At 49.6% G+C, this 20,971-nt stretch overlaps 2 protein-coding genes across 2 annotated transcripts; one reads left to right on the forward strand and one right to left on the reverse strand.

The window, feature by feature from the left end:
* The first annotated feature begins 1,435 nt into the window (after positions 1-1,435).
* On the forward strand, positions 1,436-20,658 carry LOC120030879 (derlin-1-like). Its single transcript, XM_038976377.1, has 7 exons — positions 1,436-1,817; positions 5,668-5,779; positions 8,948-9,012; positions 11,432-11,458; positions 18,879-19,027; positions 19,134-19,244; positions 19,369-20,658. Exons 1-7 carry the CDS (start codon positions 1,665-1,667, stop codon positions 19,523-19,525), a joined length of 774 nt encoding a protein of 257 aa, XP_038832305.1. The 5' UTR covers positions 1,436-1,664; the 3' UTR covers positions 19,526-20,658.
* LOC120030878 (uncharacterized protein DKFZp434B061-like) lies at positions 2,839-5,367 on the reverse strand. The gene is made up of 2 exons (XM_038976375.1): positions 3,597-5,367; positions 2,839-3,497 (listed from the first exon to the last, which is right to left on the reverse strand). The coding sequence occupies exons 1-2, from the start codon at positions 4,915-4,917 to the stop codon at positions 2,944-2,946; spliced, it is 1,875 nt and encodes a 624-aa protein (XP_038832303.1). The 5' UTR covers positions 4,918-5,367; the 3' UTR covers positions 2,839-2,943.
* Positions 20,659-20,971: the final 313 nt, after the last annotated feature.

Genomic DNA, 20,971 nt, shown 5'->3' on the forward strand with positions numbered 1-20,971 from the left:
TGACAGCTGTGGTGGAGACAATAAAAGGCCACTCTAAAATGTGCAGTTTTGTCACACAACACAATGTCACAATTGGCATGCTGACTGCAGGAATGTCCACCAGAGCTGTTGCCAGAGAATTGAATGTTAATTTCTCTACCATAAGCCGCCTCCAACGTTGTTTTAGAGAATTTGGCAGTACGTCCAACCGGCCTCACAACCGCAGACCACGTGTAACCACGTCAGGCCAAGACATCCATATTCGTCTTCTTCACCTACGGGATCGTCTGAGACCAGCCACCCGGATGAAACTGTGGGTTTGCACAACCAAAGAATTTATGCACAAATGGTCAGAAATCGTCTCAGGGAAGCTCATCTGCGTGATCATCGTCCTCACCAGGGTCTTGGCCAGTGGAGTCTGCTGAGGGGAGGACGGCTCATAATAATGGCTGGAATGGCGCAAATGGAATGGGAACATGTGTTCGATGTATTTGATACCATTCCACCTATTCCGCTCCAGCCATTACCACGAGCCCGTTCGCCACAATTAAGGTGCCATCAACCTCATGTGGTCTTGACCTGACTGCAGTCAGTGGGCAAATGCTTACCTTCGATGGATGAATCCCAGTTTCAACTGTACCGGACAGGTGGCAGAGAGCGTGTATGACGTCGTGTGGACGAGCGGTTTGCCGACGTCAACGTTGTGAACAGAGTGCCCCATGGTGGGGTTATGGTATGGGCAGGCATAAGCTACGGACAACAAACACAATTGCATTTTATCAATGGCAATTTGAATGCACAGAGATGCCATAACGAGCTCCTGAGGCCCATTATTGTGCCATTCATCCGCCGCCATCACCTCATGTTTTAGCATGATAATGCACAGCCCCATGTCGCAAGGATCTGTATACAATTCCTGGAAGATGAAAATGTCCCAGTTTTACCGTGGCCTGCATACTCACCAGACATGTCAACCATTGAGCATGTTTGGGATGCTCTGGATCGACGTGTACAACAGTGTGTTCCAGTTCCCGCCAATATCCAGCAACTTCACACAGCCATTGAAGAGGAGTGGGAAAACATTCCACAGGCTACAATCAACAACCTAGCCAACTATGCAAAGGGAATGTGTCACGCTGCATGAGGCAAATGGTGGTGTCATCAGATACTAACTGTTTTTTTGATCCACGCCCCTACCTTTTTTTAAAGGTATCTTTGACCAACAGATGCATATCTGTATTACCAGTCATGTGAAATCCATAGATTATGACCTAATGAATTTATTTAAATTGACTGATTTACATATGAACTGCAACTCAGTGCAATCTTAGAAAATGTTGCATGTTGTGTTAATATTTTTGTTCAGTGTAAATCATTAAACATTTCAACTTCAATGGAGTAACGTCAGAGTTGGGACGTTCCAAGGATCCCTGATAGCAAGGACTGCTGTGCAAATTTGACAGGAAGTGAGCAGTTCAAGAGCTAGTCGCGAGAAGATTGAGGTATAATAAGAAGCCACGTCATGAAAACTTGACTGAGGAACCAAACGTTCGTGAATAATTGTTGTCATCGAAAGGGAATTATAACACAAGGGGTATCGTCAGTCGCCACAGGACTTTGGGACTGTTCGTTTGCCTTTAGGCAATTCGTTGACTGTGGTCGTTTTGCCAAGATCGTATGGAAAGATGTCAGATATCGGGGACTGGTTCAAAACAATCCCGTTCATCACCCGGTACTGGTTTGCTGGGTCGATTGCGGTTCCCTTGATAGGTAAACTGGGACTAATCAGTCCCATGTACCTCGTCTTATGGCCAGAGAACTTCTTTCACAAATTTCAGGTAAGTTATGGGCAGTGGTGTTGTTTATGTGTGCTACAATTCGCTGTGTTGCTATGATAGCCTAGCATAAAGGCTAGCAGGCCTTGGATTGTACGAGGGGTGTGAATTCAGTCCAATCACAAAACAAACAGGTTGGACTTCCGGGATGCATGAAGACGCTAGTTCAACGATAGGATAGCAGCATTTTCAATAGCAATTATGTACAAATGAACTACATGATTATTTCGAAAGGTTTGGTGAATATCTCACAAATATATGATATTCCTGCATTTGTTATAGGTTTGGTTGAGTGAGGTTTGACAAATAATGTCAATACAATTCCAACAGGTGGTGCTATCACATCCTCATCATAACTGGCACCTCCCACATTACATACAGTAGTCATCATGACTCTCAAGCAAGCAAGGGTTTCATCATAGTCTTCTGACAGGTGGCGTCACAACGTGACACTAGACCGTTCTTTTGTTACTGGACCCCACCTCTATGAAGTGGGTTCACACACACACACACACACACACACACACACACACACACACACACACACGGTGTAAAGTTCTTAAGTAAAAATTCTTGAAAGTATGACACAATTATTATTTTATTTTTTAGGTATCTGTACTTTACTATTGATATTTTTGACTACTTCTACTTTTATTTCACTACGTTCCTAAAGAAAATAATGTACTTTTTACTCCATACATTTTCCCTGACACCCAAAAGTACTTGTTACATTTTCAATGCTTAGCGGGACAGGAAAGTGGTCCAATTCACTCACTTATCAAGAGATCATCCCTACTGCCTCTGATCTGGCGGACTCACTAAACACAAATGCTTCGTTTGTAAGTGATGTCTGCGTGTTGTATTGTGCCCTTGGCTATCCTTAAAAAAATAAAAAAAATATTCAAAACATCTTGTTTTCTTTAATATAAGCTATTTTAATTTATTAATACTTTTACTTTTGATACTTCATTCGATTTAAAACCAAATACTTTTACTCAAGTAGTATTTTTTTGGGTGACTTTTACTTGAGTCATTTTCTATTAAGGTATCTTTTATTTTTACTGAAGAATGATAATTGGGCTATTTTCCACCACGAACACATACAGGGTGGACCGTATCGGTTCACATCTCAGCTGACTACTGGTTGTGATCTTGTGAAGGCAGAGTAGGTTTCCAGTGGCGAGGCCACAGCTGGCACACCTGTGTTGGGCAGTCTGGGCTGTTGTTCCGTTGGCGAGGCCACAGCTGGCACACCTGTGTTGGGCAGTCTGGGCTGTTGTTCCGTTGGCGAGGCCACAGCTGGCACACCTGTGTTGGGCAGTCTGGGCTGTTCCGTTGGCGAGGCCACAGCTGGCACACCTGTGTTGGGCAGTCTGGGCTGTTGTTCCGTTGGCGAGGCCACAGCTGGCACACCTGTGTTGGGCAGTCTGGGCTGTTGTTCCGTTGGCGAGGCCACAGCTGGCACACCTGTGTTGGGCAGTCTGGGCTGTTGTTCCGTTGGCGAGGCCACAGCTGGCACACCTGTGTTGGGCAGTCTGGGCTGTTGTTCCGTTGGCGAGGCCACAGCTGGCACACCTGTGTTGGGCAGTCTGGGCTGTTGTTCCGTTGGCGAGGCCACAGCTGGCACACCTGTGTTGGGCAGTCTGGGCTGTTGTTCCGTTGGCGAGGCCACAGCTGGCACACCTGTGTTGGGCAGTCTGGGCTGTTGTTCCGTTGGCGAGGCCACAGCTGTCACACCTGTGTTGGGCAGTCTGGGCTGTTGTTCCATTGGCGAGGTCACACCTGTGTTGGGCAGTCTGGGCTGTTGTTCCGTTGGCGAGGCCACAGCTGGCACACCTGTGTTGGTCAGTCTGGGCTGTTGTTCCGTTGGCGAGGCCACAGCTGGCACACCTGTGTTGGGCAGTCTGGGCTGTTCCGTTGGCGAGGCCACAGCTGGCACACCTGTGTTGGGCAGTCTGGGCTGTTGTTCCATTGGCGAGGCCACAGCTGTCACACCTGTGTTGGGCAGTCTGGGCTCTTGTTCCATTGGCGAGGCCACAGCTGTCACACCTGTGTTGGGCAGTCTGGGCTCTTGTTCCATTGGCGAGGCCACAGCTGTCACACCTGTGTTGGGCAGTCTGGGCTGTTGTTCCATTGGCGAGGCCACAGCTGGCACACCTGTGTTGGGCAGTCTGGGCTGTTGTTCCATTGGCGAGGCCACAGCTGGCACACCTGTGTTGGGCAGTCTGGGCTGTTGTTCCGTTGGCGAGGCCACAGCTGGCACACCTGTGTTGGGCAGTCTGGGCTGTTGTTCCGTTGGCGAGGCCACAGCTGGCACACCTGTGTTGGGCAGTCTGGGCTGTTGTTCCGTTGGCGAGGCCACAGCTGGCACACCTGTGTTGGGCAGTCTGGGCTGTTCCGTTGGCGAGGCCACAGCTGGCACACCTGTGTTGGGCAGTCTGGGCTGTTGTTCCGTTGGCGAGGCCACAGCTGGCACACCTGTGTTGGGCAGTCTGGGCTGTTGTTCCGTTGGCGAGGCCACAGCTGTCACACCTGTGTTGGGCAGTCTGGGCTGTTGTTCCGTTGGCGAGGCCACAGCTGTCACACCTGTGTTGGGCAGTCTGGGCTCTTGTTCCATTGGCGAGGCCACAGCTGTCACACCTGTGTTGGGCAGTCTGGGCTGTTGTTCCATTGGCGAGGCCACAGCTGGCACACCTGTGTTGGGCAGTCTGGGCTGTTGTTCCATTGGCGAGGCCACAGCTGGCACACCTGTGTTGGGCAGTCTGGGCTGTTGTTCCATTGGCGAGGCCACAGCTGGCACACCTGTGTTGGGCAGTCTGGGCTGTTGTTCCATTGGCGAGGCCACAGCTGGCACACCTGTGTTGGGCAGTCTGGGCTGTTGTTCCATTGGCGAGGCCACAGCTGGCACACCTGTGTTGGGCAGTCTGGGCTGTTGTTCCATTGGCGAGGCCACAGCTGGCACACCTGTGTTGGGCAGTCTGGGCTGTTGTTCCATTGGCGAGGCCACAGCTGTCACACCTGTGTTGGGCAGTCTGGGCTGTTGTTCCATTGGCGAGGCCACAGCTGTCACACCTGTGCTGGGCAGTCTGGGCTGTTGTTCCATTGGGTTTTTGTGTAAACCAGTGCAGTGCCCCAACCCGGTCAGATGGCCCAGGGTGTATGTTTTAGGGTTCTCACGATACCAGTATTGCAATACTTGGAAGTATCGTGGCAACAAAACATGAAGCAGACATCATTTGTTGAGAAAAAAACATTCTGAAGTTGTAAACACACAGCCTTCTGTTAACAGTCACATTAGTCTTTTTCTCCCAACTATGCTTATATCATAGACTGTTACATACAGGCAGGTTTTAAAGAACCGTAGAGTTTAGTCTGCTTTGGGTTTTCCTGGTATCACAATACGTGGCTGGTATCCTGAATACCCTAGTGTGTTTACATCAACCAGTGAATGTGACAGTTGAGTTCACATTTTGTCACTGTGACCTGGTGCCCCATTACATCACATGTGAATAAAGTGTTTAGCTGTGGAGGGCCTGCCAAGCTCCAGCTCTCCTCCCACCTGTTACTCTCCCCCACCTGCACCCCCCCCCCCCCCCTCCACACACACACACACACACTAGTTACTGCCCTGGCACCCCCTGCCCCCAGTTACTGCCCTGGCACCCCCTGCCCCCAGTTACTGCCCTGGCACCCCCTGCCCCCAGTTACTGCCCTGGCACCCCCTGCCCCCAGTTACTGCCCTGGCACTCCCCCACACACACCAGTTACTGCCCTGACATGCCTAAATGCTAACAGACTATGATCTTTCTCTCTCTCTATCTATCTCTCTCTCTCTCTCTATCTCTCTCTACAGGTATGGAGACCAATCACCTCCACCTTATACTTCCCTGTGGGCCCTGGAACAGGCTTCCTCTACCTAGTCAATCTTTATTTCCTCTACCAGTACTCTACCAGGCTGGAGACAGGTGGGTTCACACAGTACTCTAGCAGTACCCTACCAGGCTGGAGACAGGTGGGTTCACACAGTACTCTAGCAGTACTCTACCAGGCTGGAGACAGGTGGGTTCACACAGTACTCTACCAGGCTGGAGACAGGTGGGTTCACACAGTACTCTACCAGGCTGGAGACAGGTGGGTTCACACAGTACTCTAGCAGTACTCTACCAGGCTGGAGACAGGTGGGTTCACACAGTACTCTACCAGGCTGGAGACAGGTGGGTTCACACAGTACTCTACCAGGCTGGAGACAGGTGGGTTCACACAGTACTCTAGCAGTACTCTACTAGGCTGGAGACAGGTGGGTTCACACAGTACTCTAGCAGTACTCTACTAGGCTGGAGACAGGTGGGTTCACACAGTACTCTAGCAGTACTCTACTAGGCTGGAGACAGGTGGGTTCACATCGTCCTCTAGCAGGGGCCGGTTCGGGACCATGTAACGTTACAGAACGTTCAGATACAAACCTTCATGTAGAATAGGGAGTTGTCAGGGAAACAGAATGAATAGATCTGCAACAAGGTTCAGAATGTTACACATCACTGAGTAGTCCTATACCCCAGTGGAGACAGGTGGGTTCACGCCAGGTCACAGAGGCTGGAGACAGGTGGGTTCACGCCAGGTCACAGAGGCTGGAGACAGGTGGGTTCACGCCAGGTCACAGAGGCTGGAGACAGGTGGGTTCACGCCAGGTCACAGGCTGGAGACAGGTGGGTTCACGCCAGGTCACAGGCTGGAGACAGGTGGGTTCACGCCAGGTCACAGAGGCTGGAGACAGGTGGGTTCACGCCAGGTCACAGAGGCTGGAGACAGGTGGGTTCACGCCAGGTCACAGGCTGGAGACAGGTGGGTTCACGCCAGGTCACAGAGGCTGGAGACAGGTGGGTTCACGCCAGGTCACAGGCTGGAGACAGGTGGGTTCACGCCAGGTCACAGAGGCTGGAGACAGGTGGGTTCACGCCAGGTCACAGAGGCTGGAGACAGGTGGGTTCACGCCAGGTCACAGAGGCTGGAGACAGGTGGGTTCACGCCAGGTCACAGAGGCTGGAGACAGGTGGGTTCACGCCAGGTCACAGAGGCTGGAGACAGGTGGGTTCACGCCAGGTCACAGAGGCTGGAGACAGGTGGGTTCACGCCAGGTCACAGAGGCTGGAGACAGGTGGGTTCACGCCAGGTCACAGAGGCTGGAGACAGGTGGGTTCACGCCAGGTCACAGAGGCTGGAGACAGGTGGGTTCACGCCAGGTCACAGAGGCTGGAGACAGGTGGGTTCACGCCAGGTCACAGAGGCTGGAGACAGGTGGGTTCACGCCAGGTCACAGAGGCTGGAGACAGGTGGGTTCACGCCAGGTCACAGAGGCTGGAGACAGGTGGGTTCACGCCAGGTCACAGAGGCTGGAGACAGGTGGGTTCACGCCAGGTCACAGAGGCTGGAGACAGGTGGGTTCACGCCAGGTCACAGAGGCTGGAGACAGGTGGGTTCACGCCAGGTCACAGAGGCTGGAGACAGGTGGGTTCACGCCAGGTCACAGAGGCTGGAGACAGGTGGGTTCACGCCAGGTCACAGAGGCTGGAGACAGGTGGGTTCACGCCAGGTCACAGAGGCTGGAGACAGGTGGGTTCACGCCAGGTCACAGAGGCTGGAGACAGGTGGGTTCACGCCAGGTCACAGAGGCTGGAGACAGGTGGGTTCACGCCAGGTCACAGAGGCTGGAGACAGGTGGGTTCACGCCAGGTCACAGAGGCTGGAGACAGGTGGGTTCACGCCAGGTCACAGAGGCTGGAGACAGGTGGGTTCACGCCAGGTCACAGAGGCTGGAGACAGGTGGGTTCACGCCAGGTCACAGAGGCTGGAGACAGGTGGGTTCACGCCAGGTCACAGAGGCTGGAGACAGGTGGGTTCACGCCAGGTCACAGAGGCTGGAGACAGGTGGGTTCACGCCAGGTCACAGAGGCTGGAGACAGGTGGGTTCACGCCAGGTCACAGAGGCTGGAGACAGGTGGGTTCACGCCAGGTCACAGAGGCTGGAGACAGGTGGGTTCACGCCAGGTCACAGAGGCTGGAGACAGGTGGGTTCACGCCAGGTCACAGAGGCTGGAGACAGGTGGGTTCACGCCAGGTCACAGAGGCTGGAGACAGGTGGGTTCACGCCAGGTCACAGAGGCTGGAGACAGGTGGGTTCACGCCAGGTCACAGAGGCTGGAGACAGGTGGGTTCACGCCAGGTCACAGAGGCTGGAGACAGGTGGGTTCACGCCAGGTCACAGAGGCTGGAGACAGGTGGGTTCACGCCAGGTCACAGAGGCTGGAGACAGGTGGGTTCACGCCAGGTCACAGAGGCTGGAGACAGGTGGGTTCACGCCAGGTCACAGAGGCTGGAGACAGGTGGGTTCACGCCAGGTCACAGAGGCTGGAGACAGGTGGGTTCACGCCAGGTCACAGAGGCTGGAGACAGGTGGGTTCACGCCAGGTCACAGAGGCTGGAGACAGGTGGGTTCAGGTCAGAGGCTAGCTATGGTGACAGTCTGCCAGCTCTCATTAGCCGTTATGTCTGAGGGTAAATAATACATGTTGAGCCTGTCATGTGGAGATATATATATATATATATATATACATCCATACACACACACACAAGAATGTAGTATGTTTATGGGATAGATGGAGGTGAAAGGTAGGAGAGAGCAGGCTTAAAGAGCAGTGGGCTGTATTGGAACCCATGCTGACAGCGGTACATGGTAGATGCGCTCCAGAGGCAGCGGGTTAGACAGCTAGACCACCCCAGGCCACACCGATCACTTCTCATCGCTAGTCAGGCTCCATTATAGAGCTGATCTGTTACACAACATTTAGGACTGTAGGAGGAAGCAGAGCATGTCGTTCACGACACATGGAGCTTTTTAATTCAAATCTTGTGATCATGGTGGGGCTAGGCAATAGAATATGATTTAAATACATTGCGATGATTAAATAAATAATTGCGCTGTTAGGTCTGTATGTACAGTATTTTGTGATGACACCTATTGCCTGTGGCTCAAATAAAGCTCTCTCAATTTCAATTCAAAGGGGCTTTATTGGCATGGGAAACATGTTTACATTGCAAATGAAATAAACAAACAATCCCTCTCTCTTTTCTTCCAGGGGCGTTTGATGGGCGTCCGGCTGACTTTGTGTTCATGCTGCTCTTCAACTGGCTCTGCATCGTTGTATCCTTTACCTGCTTATCAATATGATGCCTTTTATGCAGCTGACAACTTTATCAGTCATAGTAAATCAATTAGCCATACGTTTAACTTATCGTCTCCGTCTGAAAACCTCTTCGTACGTTTAACTTATCGTCTCGGTCTGAAAACCTCTTCGTACGTTTAACTTATCGTCTCCGTCTGAAAACCTCTTCGTACGTTTAACTTATCGTCTCGGTCTGAAAACCTCTTCGTACGTTTAACTTATCGTCTCGGTCTGAAAACCTCTTCGTACGTTTAACTTATCGTCTCGGTCTGAAAACCTCTTCGTACGTTTAACTTATCGCCTCGGTCTGAAAACCTTCAAAACAAACTTTTCAGGTTTTCAGGAAAAAGGAACATACCATTATGAAACTTTAAATGTTTTGTGTCCTTGAGTCATGAGAATGGTCAGAGAACATTGAGGGGAGTTAATTTAAAGCGGTAATGTAACTCCAATTTTGTGAATATATTTTTTTTTACAAGGTTTTCATCAGACAGCGACGTTATGCTGTTTTGTAAATTGTTAAAGGTAGGCTAATAGTTGTTCATGTTTTGTTCCATGAACTGCCATTGTTTTTGCCTCCTGGGTCTAGGCCTTGTTATAGTATGTATTATTAGAGCCGCCCCCTGCCTGTTAAGCTGCCTAGCAACAGTTCAGCCCCTTTCCAGTGGCCTATCTACAATCTGTTTCTCTGTACAGCCATGTGGTACAGCCAAACCAGTCTGTTTCTCTGTACAGCCAAACCCCCTGCCTGCTAGTGGTCTAGCTACAGTCTCTGTACAGCCAAACCCCCTGCCTGCTAGTGGCCTAGTTACAGGCTCTGTACAGCCAAACCCCCTGCATGCTAGTGGCCTAGTTACAGGCTCTGTACAGCCAAACCCCCTGCCTGCTAGTGGCCTAGTTACAGGCTCTGTACAGCCAAACCCCCTGCCTGCTAGTGGCCTAGCTACAGTCTCTGTACAGCCAAACCCCCTGCATGCTAGTGGCCTAGTTACAGGCTCTGTACAGCCAAACCCCCTGCCTGCTAGTGGCCTAGCTACAGGCTCTGTACAGCCAAACCCCCTGCCTGCTAGTGGCCTAGCTACAGTCTCTGTACAGCCAAACCCCCTGCATGCTAGTGACCTAGTTACAGGCTCTGTACAGCCAAACCCCATGCCTGCTAGTGGCCTAGTTACAGGCTCTGTACAGCCAAACCCCCTGCCTGCTAGTGGCCTAGCTACAGGCTCTGTACAGCCAAACCCCCTGCATGCTAGTGGCCTAGTTACAGGCTCTGTACAGCCAAACCCCCTGCCTGCTAGTGGCCTAGTTACAGTCTCTGTACAGCCAAACCCCCTGCCTGCTAGTGGCCTAGTTACAGGCTCTGTACAGCCAAACCCCCTGCCTGCTAGTGGCCTAGCTACAGTCTCTGTACAGCCAAACCCCCTGCCTGCTAGTGGCCTAGTTACAGGCTCTGTACAGCCAAACCCCCTGCCTGCTAGTGGCCTAGCTACAGTCTCTGTACAGCCAAACCCCCTGCCTGCTAGTGGCCTAGCTACAGGCTCTGTACAGCCAAACCCCCTGCCTGCTAGTGGCCTAGCTACAGTCTCTGTACAGCCAAACCCCCTGCCTGCTAGTGGCCTAGCTACAGTCTCTGTACAGCCAAACCCCCTGCCTGCTAGTGGCCTAGTTACAGTCTCTGTACAGCCAAACCCCCTGCCTGCTAGTGGCCTAGCTACAGTCTCTGTACAGCCAAACCCCCTGCCTGCTAGTGGCCTAGCTACAGTCTCTGTACAGCCAAACCCCCTGCCTGCTAGTGGTCTAGTTACAGTCTCTGGACAGCCAAACCCCCTGCCTGCTAGTGGCCTAGCTACAGGCTCTGTACAGCCAAACCCCCTGGCTGCTAGTGGCCTGGCTACAGTCTCTGTACAGCCAAACCCCCTGCCTGCTAGTGGCCTAGTTACAGTCTCTGGACAGCCAAACCCCCTGCCTGCTAGTGGCCTAGCTACAGTCTCTGGACAGCCAAACCCCCTGCCTGCTAGTGGCCTAGCTACAGTCTCTGTACAGCCATGTGATTAATGCAGGTCATATGGATGGACAACACTACTGACATGAAAGATCTGGTTGACATACAGCCTCTGTCTTTCTGCCCATGCTGCCTCAGTTACTGTGTTGTGGTTCCAGAACCTCAGTACAGCTGGAATGGATCATTAGGCTCCTCTATGCCCCATGACAGAACAGACACAGTAGTTCTGTTGTCAAGTCATCTGTTCCACTGCTTTTCCTTTTGGGTAACTAAAAGGGAAATGAAGGTCCGGGTATGTGGCCTGTTTATGTAGAACTAGATGAGAGTTTGATTCAACATGTGTAAAATAATTGATCCTGACAGGAAGAATACAGGTTTCCTTGACATTGCTTGTGTAGATAACCGGCTTAATGATGGACATGCAGGTACGTTTCTTCCTCCTATTTTCTCTCTGTCCTTAGATTAGAATAATTAAGACCTGTTGCCTTTTTCATTTACCACGACGTTCCAAGACAAATAGTCAAACCTTGCATTAAAGGCTGTCAGCCCATCCCTATTGTACCTGTCAAGGATAGGCAAGGCTTTATGTATGTATGTATGTACCGGTATGTGTATGTATCAGCAATCAAGTTTTCAAGAAAATGGACTTTCTAGAAGCAAAGTGTCACTGGCCACGACATCATGATGATGCAAAACAACTTGACTGCTGACATGCAAAACATATTGGGACTGAATCAACAGAGGACTATTGGAACAATACCAACACGTACTGTAGTTTGAGTGGATTTTCCCTTTAATCTGTAGAACATCATGTAAACTAGGTTCATTAAGAAGGTCGGATGATCAGACTGGTCCAGTTTATCACGACGGGGAGTTACTGTCGGATGATCAGACTGGTCCAGTTTATCACGACGGGGAGTTGCTGTCGGATGATCAGACTGGTCCAGTTTATCACGACGGGGAGTTACTGTCGGATGATCAGACTGGTCCAGTTTATCACGACGGGGAGTTACTGTCGGATGATCAGACTGGTCCAGTTTATCACGACGGAGTTGCTGTCGGATGATCAGATTGGTCCAGTTTATCACGACGGGAGTTACTGGTGGATGATCAGACTGGTCTAGTTTATCACGACGGGGAGTTACTGGTGGATGATCAGACTGGTCTAGTTTATCACGACGGGGAGTTACTGTCGGATGATCAGACTGGTCCAGTTTATCACGACGGGGAGTTACTGTCGGATGATCAGACTGGTCTAGTTTATCACGACGGGGAGTTACTGGTGGATGATCAGACTGGTCTAGTTTATCACGACGGGGAGTTACTGTCGGATGATCAGACTGGTCTAGTTTATCACGACAGGGAGTTACTGGTGGATGATCAGACTGGTCCAGTTTATCACGACGGGGAGTTACTGTCGGATGATCAGACTGCTCCAGTTTATCACGACGGGGAGTTACTGGTGGATGATCAGACTGGTCTAGTTTATCACGACGGGGAGTTACTGGTGGATGATCAGACTGGTCTAGTTTATCACGACGGGGAGTTACTGGTGGATGATCAGACTGGTCCAGTTTATCACGACGGGGAGTTACTGGTGGATGATCAGACTGGTCTAGTTTATCACGACGGGGAGTTACTGGTGGATGATCAGACTGGTCTAGTCTGCTGTATCTTGTTTCACAGAGGGGCCGACAATCGGGCTGTGTCCCAAATGGCACCCTATTCCCTTTATTGTGCAGTCTGGTCAAAAGTAGTGCACTAAATAGGGAATAGGGTGCCATTTGGGACAGTCCCTCAGACAGCTCTAAGTCATCAGTCTCTGACAGCTAAGAGACTAGTCGTCCCGCCTCAGTGCTACTGACCATAAATCTACCAGAGGTCATCACAACCACTGTCATTTAGTGTAAACAAACTGGACACTTCCGTGGTCACCGTGACAATAACAACTATGCCATCTACAGCTTCAGTGCTAAGGTATCTCTGCTGACTGTGTGCTGCCGTGTCACTGTAGCCTCTTGGCCAGTTGGTTTGTAAAAATGGGAGGATGTATCTATAACCTACATTATTAGATAAAACTAATGAGTGAGGTTTTGGTCCACCTCGTCTTATGAAATGACTGATTGAGAACTACTATTACCTCTACCTACATATACATATTAACCAGTGCCCCCGCACATTGACTCTGTACCGGTACCCCCTGTATATAGCCTCCAAATGGACTCTGTACCGGTACCCCTGTATATAGCCTCCACATTGACTCTGTACCGGTCCCCCCTGTGTATAGCCTCCACATTGACTCTGTACCGGTACCCCCTGTATATAGCCTCTACATTGACTCTGTATGGTACCCCCTGTGTATAGCCTCCACATTGACTCTGTATGGTACCCCCTGTATATAGCCTCCAAATGGACTCTGTATGGTACCCCCTGTATATAGCCTCCACATTGACTCTGTATGGTACCCCCCTGTATATAGCCTCTACATTGACTCTGTATGGTACCCCCTGTATATAGCCTCTGCATTGACTCTGTATGGTACCCCCTGTATATAGCCTCCGCATTGACTCTGTATGGTACCCCCTGTATATAGCCTCCGCATTGACTCTGTATGGTACCCCCTGTATATAGTCTCCACATTGACTCTGTACTGGTCCCCCCTGTATATAGCCTCCGCATTGACTCTGTATGGTACCCCCTGTATATAGCCTCCGCATTGACTCTGTATGGTACCCCCTGTATATAGCCTCCACATTGACTCTCTACTGGTCCCCCCTGTATATAGCCTCCGCATTGACTCTGTATGGTACCCCCTGTATATAGTCTCCACATTGACTCTGTACCAATACCCCCTGTATATAGCCTCCACATTGACTCTGTATGGTACCCCCTGTATATAGTCTCCACATTGACTCTGTACCAATACCCCCTGTATATAGCCTCCACATTGACTCTGTATGGTACCCCCTGTATATAGCCTCCACATTGACTCTGTACCGGTACCCCCTGTATATAGCCTCCACATTGACTCTGTACCAATACCCCCTGTATATAGCCTCCACATTGACTCTGTACCGGTACCCCCTGTATATAGCCTCCACATTGACTCTGTATGGTACCCCCTGTATATAGCCTCCACATTGACTGTATGGTACCCCCTGTATATAGCCTCCACATTGACTCTGTATGGTTTCCCCTGTATATAGCCTCCACATTGACTCTGTACCGGTACCCCCTGTATATAGTCTCCACATTGACTCTGTACCGGTACCCCCTGTATATAGCCTCCACATTGACTCTGTACCGGTACCCCCTGTATATAGTCTCCACATTGACTCTGTACCGGTACCCCCTGTATATAGCCTCTACATTGACTCTGTACCGGTACCCCCTGTATATAGCCTCTACATTGACTCTGTACCGGTACCCCCTGTATATAGTCTCCACATTGACTCTGTACCGGTACCCCCTGTATATAGCCTCCACATTGACTCTGTACCGGTACCCCCTGTATATAGTCTCCACATTGACTCTGTACCGGTACCCCCTGTATATAGCCTCCAAATGGACTCTGTACCGATACCCCCTGTATATAGCCTCCAAATGGACTCTGTACCGGTACCCCTGTATATAGCCTCCACATTGACTCTGTACCGGTCCCCCCTGTGTATAGCCTCCACATTGACTCTGTACCGGTACCCCCTGTATATAGCCTCTACATTGACTCTGTATGGTACCCCCTGTGTATAGCCTCCACATTGACTCTGTATGGTACCCCCTGTATATAGCCTCCAAATGGACTCTGTATGGTACCCCCTGTATATAGCCTCCACATTGACTCTGTATGGTACCCCCCTGTATATAGCCTCTACATTGACTCTGTATGGTACCCCCTGTATATAGCCTCTGCATTGACTCTGTATGGTACCCCCTGTATATAGTCTCCACATTGACTCTGTACTGGTCCCCCCTGTATATAGCCTCCGCATTGACTCTCTACTGGTCCCCCCTGTATATAGCCTCCGCATTGACTCTGTATGGTACCCCCTGTATATAGTCTCCACATTGACTCTGTACCAATACCCCCTGTATATAGCCTCCACATTGACTCTGTATGGTACCCCCTGTATATAGTCTCCACATTGACTCTGTACCAATACCCCCTGTATATAGCCTCCACATTGACTCTGTATGGTACCCCCTGTATATAGCCTCCACATTGACTCTGTACCGGTACCCCCTGTATATAGCCTCCACATTGACTCTGTACCAATACCCCCTGTATATAGCCTCCACATTGACTCTGTACCGGTACCCCCTCTATATAGCCTCCACATTGACTCTGTATGGTACCCCCTGTATATAGCCTCCACATTGACTCTGTATGGTACCCCCTGTATATAGCCTCCACATTGACTCTGTATGGTACCCCCTGTATATAGCCTCCACATTGACTCTGTACCGGTACCCCCTGTATATAGCCTCCACATTGACTCTGTACCGGTACCCCCTGTATATAGCCTCCACATTGACTCTGTACCGGTACCCCCTGTATATAGTCTCCACATTGACTCTGTACCGGTACCCCCTGTATATAGCCTCCACATTGACTCTGTACCGGTACCCCCTGTATATAGTCTCCACATTGACTCTGTACCGGTACCCCCTGTATATAGCCTCTACATTGACTCTGTACCGGTACCCCCTGTATATAGCCTCTACATTGACTCTGTACCGGTACCCCCTGTATATAGTCTCCACATTGACTCTGTACCGGTACCCCCTGTATATAGCCTCCACATTGACTCTGTACCGGTACCCCCTGTATATAGCCTCCACATTGACTCTGTACCGGTACCCCCTCTATATAGCCTCCACATTGACTCTGTACGGTACCCCATGTATATAGCCTCCACATTGACTCTGTACCAGTACCCCCTGTATATAGCCTCCACATTGACTCTGTATGGTACCCCCTGTATATAGCCTCCACATTGACTCTGTACCGGTACCCCCTGTATATAGCCTCCACATTGACTCTGTACCGGTACCCCCTGTATATAGCCTCCACATTGACTCTGTACCGGTACCCCCTGTATATAGTCTCCACATTGACTCTGTACCGGTACCCCCTGTATATAGCCTCCACATTGACTCTGTACCGGTACCCCCTGTATATAGTCTCCACATTGACTCTGTACCGGTACCCCCTGTATATAGCCTCTACATTGACTCTGTACCGGTACCCCCTGTATATAGCCTCTACATTGACTCTGTACCGGTACCCCCTGTATATAGTCTCCACATTGACTCTGTACCGGTACCCCCTGTATATAGCCTCCACATTGACTCTGTACCGGTACCCCCTGTATATAGCCTCCACATTGACTCTGTACCGGTACCCCCTGTATATAGCCTCCACATTGACTCTGTACCGGTACCCCCTGTATATAGTCTCCACATTGACTCTGTACCGGTACCCCCTGTATATAGCCTCCACATTGACTCTGTACCGGTACCCCCTGTATATAGCCTCTACATTGACTCTGTACCGGTACCCCCTGTATATAGCCTCTACATTGACTCTGTACCGGTACCCCCTGTATATAGCCTCTACATTGACTCTGTACCGGTACCCCCTGTATATAGCCTCTACATTGACTCTGTACCGGTACCCCCTGTATATAGCCTCTACATTGACTCTGTACCGGTACCCCCTGTATATAGCCTCTACATTGACTGTACCGGTACCCCCTGTATATAGCCTCTACATTGATTCTGTACCGGTACCCCCTGTATATAGCCTCTACATTGACTCTGTACCGGTACCCCCTGTATATAGCCTCCACATTGACTCTGTACCGGTACCCCCTGTATATAGTCTCCACATTGACTCTGTACCGGTACCCCCTGTATATAGCCTCCACATTGACTCTGTACCGGTACCCCCTGTATATAGCCTCCACATTGACTCTGTACCGGTACCCCCTGTATATAGTCTCCACATTGACTCTGTACCGGTACCCCCTGTATATAGCCTCCACATTGACTCTGTACCGGTACCCCCTGTATATAGCCTCTACATTGACTCTGTACCGGTACCCCCTGTATATAGCCTCTACATTGACTCTGTACCGGTACCCCCTGTATATAGCCTCTACATTGACTCTGTACCGGTACCCCCTGTATATAGCCTCTACATTGACTCTGTACCGGTACCCCCTGTATATAGCCTCTACATTGACTCTGTACCGGTACCCCTTGTATATAGCCTCTACATTGACTCTGTACCGGTACCCCCTGTATATAGCCTCTACATTGACTCTGTACCGGTACCCCCTGTATATAGCCTCTACATTGACTGTACCGGTACCCCCTGTATATAGCCTCTACATTGACTGTACCGGTACCCCCTGTATATAGCCTCTACATTGATTCTGTACCGGTACCCCCTGTATATAGCCTCTACATTGACTCTGTACCGGTACCCCCTGTATATAGTCTCCACATTGACTCTGTATGGTACCCCCTGTATATAGCCTCTACATTGACTCTGTATGGTACCCCCTGTATATAGCCTCCACATTGACTCTGTACCGGTACCCCCTGTATATAGCCTCTACATTGACTCTGTACCGGTACCCCCTGTATATAGCCTCTACATTGATTCTGTACCGGTACCCCCTGTATATAGCCTCTACATTGATTCTGTACCGGTACCACCTGTATATAGCCTCTACATTGACTCTGTACCGGTACCCCCTGTATATAGTCTCCACATTGACTCTGTACCGGTACCCCCTGTATATAGCCTCTACATTGACTCTGTACCGGTACCCCCTGTATATAGCCTCTACATTGACTCTGTACCGGTACCCCCTGTATATAGTCTCCACATTGACTCTGTACCGGTACCCCCTGTATATAGCCTCCACATTGACTCTGTACCGGTACCCCCTGTATATAGCCTCCACATTGACTCTGTACCGGTACCCCCTGTATATAGCCTCTACATTGACTCTGTACCGGTACCCCCTGTATATAGTCTCCACATTGACTCTGTACCAATACCCCCTGTATATAGCCTCCACATTGACTCTGTACCGGTACCCCCTGTATATAGCCTCCACATTGACTCTGTACCGGTACCCCCTGTATATAGTCTCCACATTGACTCTGTACCGGTACCCCCTGTATATAGCCTCTACATTGACTCTGTACCGGTACCCCCTGTATATAGCCTCCACATTGACTCTGTACCAATACCCCCTGTATATAGCCTCTACATTGACTCTGTACCGGTGCCCCCTGTATATAGCCTCCACATTGACTCTGTACCGGTACCCCCTGTATATAGCCTCCACATTGACTCTGTACCGGTACCCCCTGTATATAGCCTCCACATTGACTCTGTACCGGTACCCCCTGTATATAGCCTCTACATTGACTCTGTACCGGTACCCCCTGTATATAGCCTCTACATTGACTCTGTACCGGTACCCCCTGTATATAACCTCCACACTGACTCTGTACCGGTACCCCCTGTATATAGCCTCCACATTGACTCTGTACCAATACCCCCTGTATATAGCCTCCACATTGACTCTGTATGGTACCCCCTGTATATAGCCTCACTATTGTTATTTTACTGCTGCTCTTAAATTATTTGTTTTATATTTTACTTATCTATTGTTTTACTTAACACTTATTTTTCTTAACAGCATTGTTGGTTAAGGGCTTGTCAGTCAGCATTTCACTATAAGGTCTACCTACACCTGTTGTATTCAGCTCATGTGACAAATACAATTTGATTTGAAAATATGCAAATGCTGTTGTGTTTTCCAGCTCCTGATGATCCCGTTGATAATGTCCGTCCTGTACGTGTGGGCTCAGCTGAACAGAGAAACCATCGTCTCCTTCTGGTTCGGGACACGCTTCAAAGCATGTTATCTACCCTGGGTCATCCTCGGGTTCAACTACATTATTGGGGGCTCGTAAGTAGTTCCATTATTTAGTCAACAATCCAACATGTTAGAACTACAATTTACATTTGAACAGAAATGTCAAAATGCTAAATGTCTTGGTTGTTCTCATCTCCAGTGTTGTCAATGAACTGATTGGGAACCTGGTGGGTCATCTGTACTTCTTCCTGATGTTTAAATACCCCATGGACCTGGGAGGCAGGTCCTTCCTGTCAACACCTGACTTCCTGTGAGTTCCTCTGCCTGTCTGGTGTTGCTGAACACAGCCCTGTTGTCCTCTGTGATTCCTTCTTCTACATGTCAGAGATGCATGTCTGTTTTAATACAGTTGCTTTCTTCTGTCTCCTCTACAGGTACCGCTTCCTGCCCAACAGACGAGGGGGCGTGTCTGGGTTTGGCGCTCCACCCAGCAGGAGACCTGCAGCTCCCGAGGCCGGTGGTGGCGGTGGTGGAGGAGGTATAGGAGGACGTCATGCCTGGGGAGCTGGCTTCCGTCTAGGGGACGACTGAGGAGACTGTCCTACCGAGTAGCAGGACAAAGACTCTTGTCTCCACTCCTCAAGACTACTGCCGATGTCCAAATGATGCAGAAGAAAGCAGATTGTTTTTGTATCCAACTCCCCTTCCTTTGGACTGTTCAGAAAAGATCTCAGCTGTGGATATGATCAGCATGTTATTCTTTCAGTGCTCTCTTTTACACAAGATGCCATATCTGATTACACTGTAATTACAGGGCTCCTCCTAACCAGTGTGTTGCCTCAGCCAGCCTTTTCAGAGCGTGGGTTTGGCTATTTAGAAAAGCATTGTTCTGGGAGAGAACAGCCGAGCACTAAGGACTGAATTCTCTCTGCTCCTCTCTCCTTTAAATAGAACACGGGGCAACAGCAACACTCTCGCTGGCTGTGTAGATAGAGGCTCATATATAATAAAACAAAACAATATTTCTTGTTCACCCCCCCCCCCCCCCCCCCCCCCAGTCTGTGCTGTTGTATGATCACACCACCACACTGAATGTGTTGTCTGTTTTGAATGGGGGAGTAGAGTCGATGTTGTGGGGAAGAAAATCTAATCTTCAACATAGTATAATGATGCAGTTTGTATTGTGAGAGATGCCTACAGTACGTGCTCCAACTGTCCCAGTAGATGCTTTGGATCCATAAAACTGCAGTGTCATGGTTCTGTTTCTCCTTTGATTTAGCTTTGCAACACGGCAATTAAATGAAACTGCAAGATTTGATGAATACCCCCAGTTGGCGTGTAATGATGACTTACACACTCAGCTGTGAAATGGGTATCAACTGTTTTCACGATGAGTGATTTGCTTGTTGCCAACTTGATTTTCATTCAGAAGATGATCCAGTCTAAATAGCAGCACACTTGTCTTGAGGATGACTAGTTAGTTATTCACCAGGGTTAGGGTCAATTTCAATTCAAGAAGTTAACTGAAATTACAATTGTTTCTCCCCTCAGAAGTATTGAGGAAAAGGAATTTACCCCGACACATGTACAGTGACCCTTATCTTTCAGTTGAGTATCTTGTTTTTTTTGGCTGGGTCTGCTTCTGTACAATGCCATTTTGTACTTGAGTAAACAGAACGTAACAACTTTTCAGTTTTTGTTGCATAAAAAACCTTTGAACATTGTACTGACGTAATCAAATCCTGTGCACTTCTCCATCTCAATTGCATGTCTCTGGAACAGAATATTCTTAAAGGGGGGAAATGCAGAACAAGGCAGCCCATATACACTGAACACAACATTAACACTCTTTGTGACAGACTGACCAGGTGAAAGCTATGTTCCTTTGTCATTTGTTATTCACTTGAATCGGTGTAGATAAAGGGGAGGAGACAGGCTGAAGAAGGATTTTGGAGACATGGATTGTGTAACATTCAAAGGGTGAATGGGCAAGACAAAATGCAAGTGCCTTTGAACGGGGTATGCTCCGGTTTTTGA

The sequence above is a fragment of the Salvelinus namaycush genome, chromosome 37 (genome assembly GCF_016432855.1).
Source record: "Salvelinus namaycush isolate Seneca chromosome 37, SaNama_1.0, whole genome shotgun sequence".
Classification (NCBI taxonomy): domain Eukaryota; kingdom Metazoa; phylum Chordata; class Actinopteri; order Salmoniformes; family Salmonidae; genus Salvelinus; species Salvelinus namaycush.

Coding starts and splice junctions, on each gene's coding strand:
- LOC120030879 (XM_038976377.1), top strand. CDS start 1,665: ATGTCAGATATCGGGGACTGGTTCAAAACAATCCCGTTCATCACCCGG. Junction 5,780..8,947: donor CTCTACCAGGCTGGAGACAG/GTGGGTTCACAC, acceptor CTTTTCTTCCAG/GGGCGTTTGATGGGCGTCCG. Junction 19,245..19,368: donor CTGTCAACACCTGACTTCCT/GTGAGTTCCTCT, acceptor TCTCCTCTACAG/GTACCGCTTCCTGCCCAACA.
- LOC120030878 (XM_038976375.1), bottom strand. CDS start 4,917: ATGGAACAACAGCCCAGACTGCCCAGCACAGGTGTGACAGCTGTGGCC. Junction 3,498..3,596: donor GCCCAGACTGCCCAACACAG/GTGTGACCTCGC, acceptor TGCCCAACACAG/GTGTGCCAGCTGTGGCCTCG.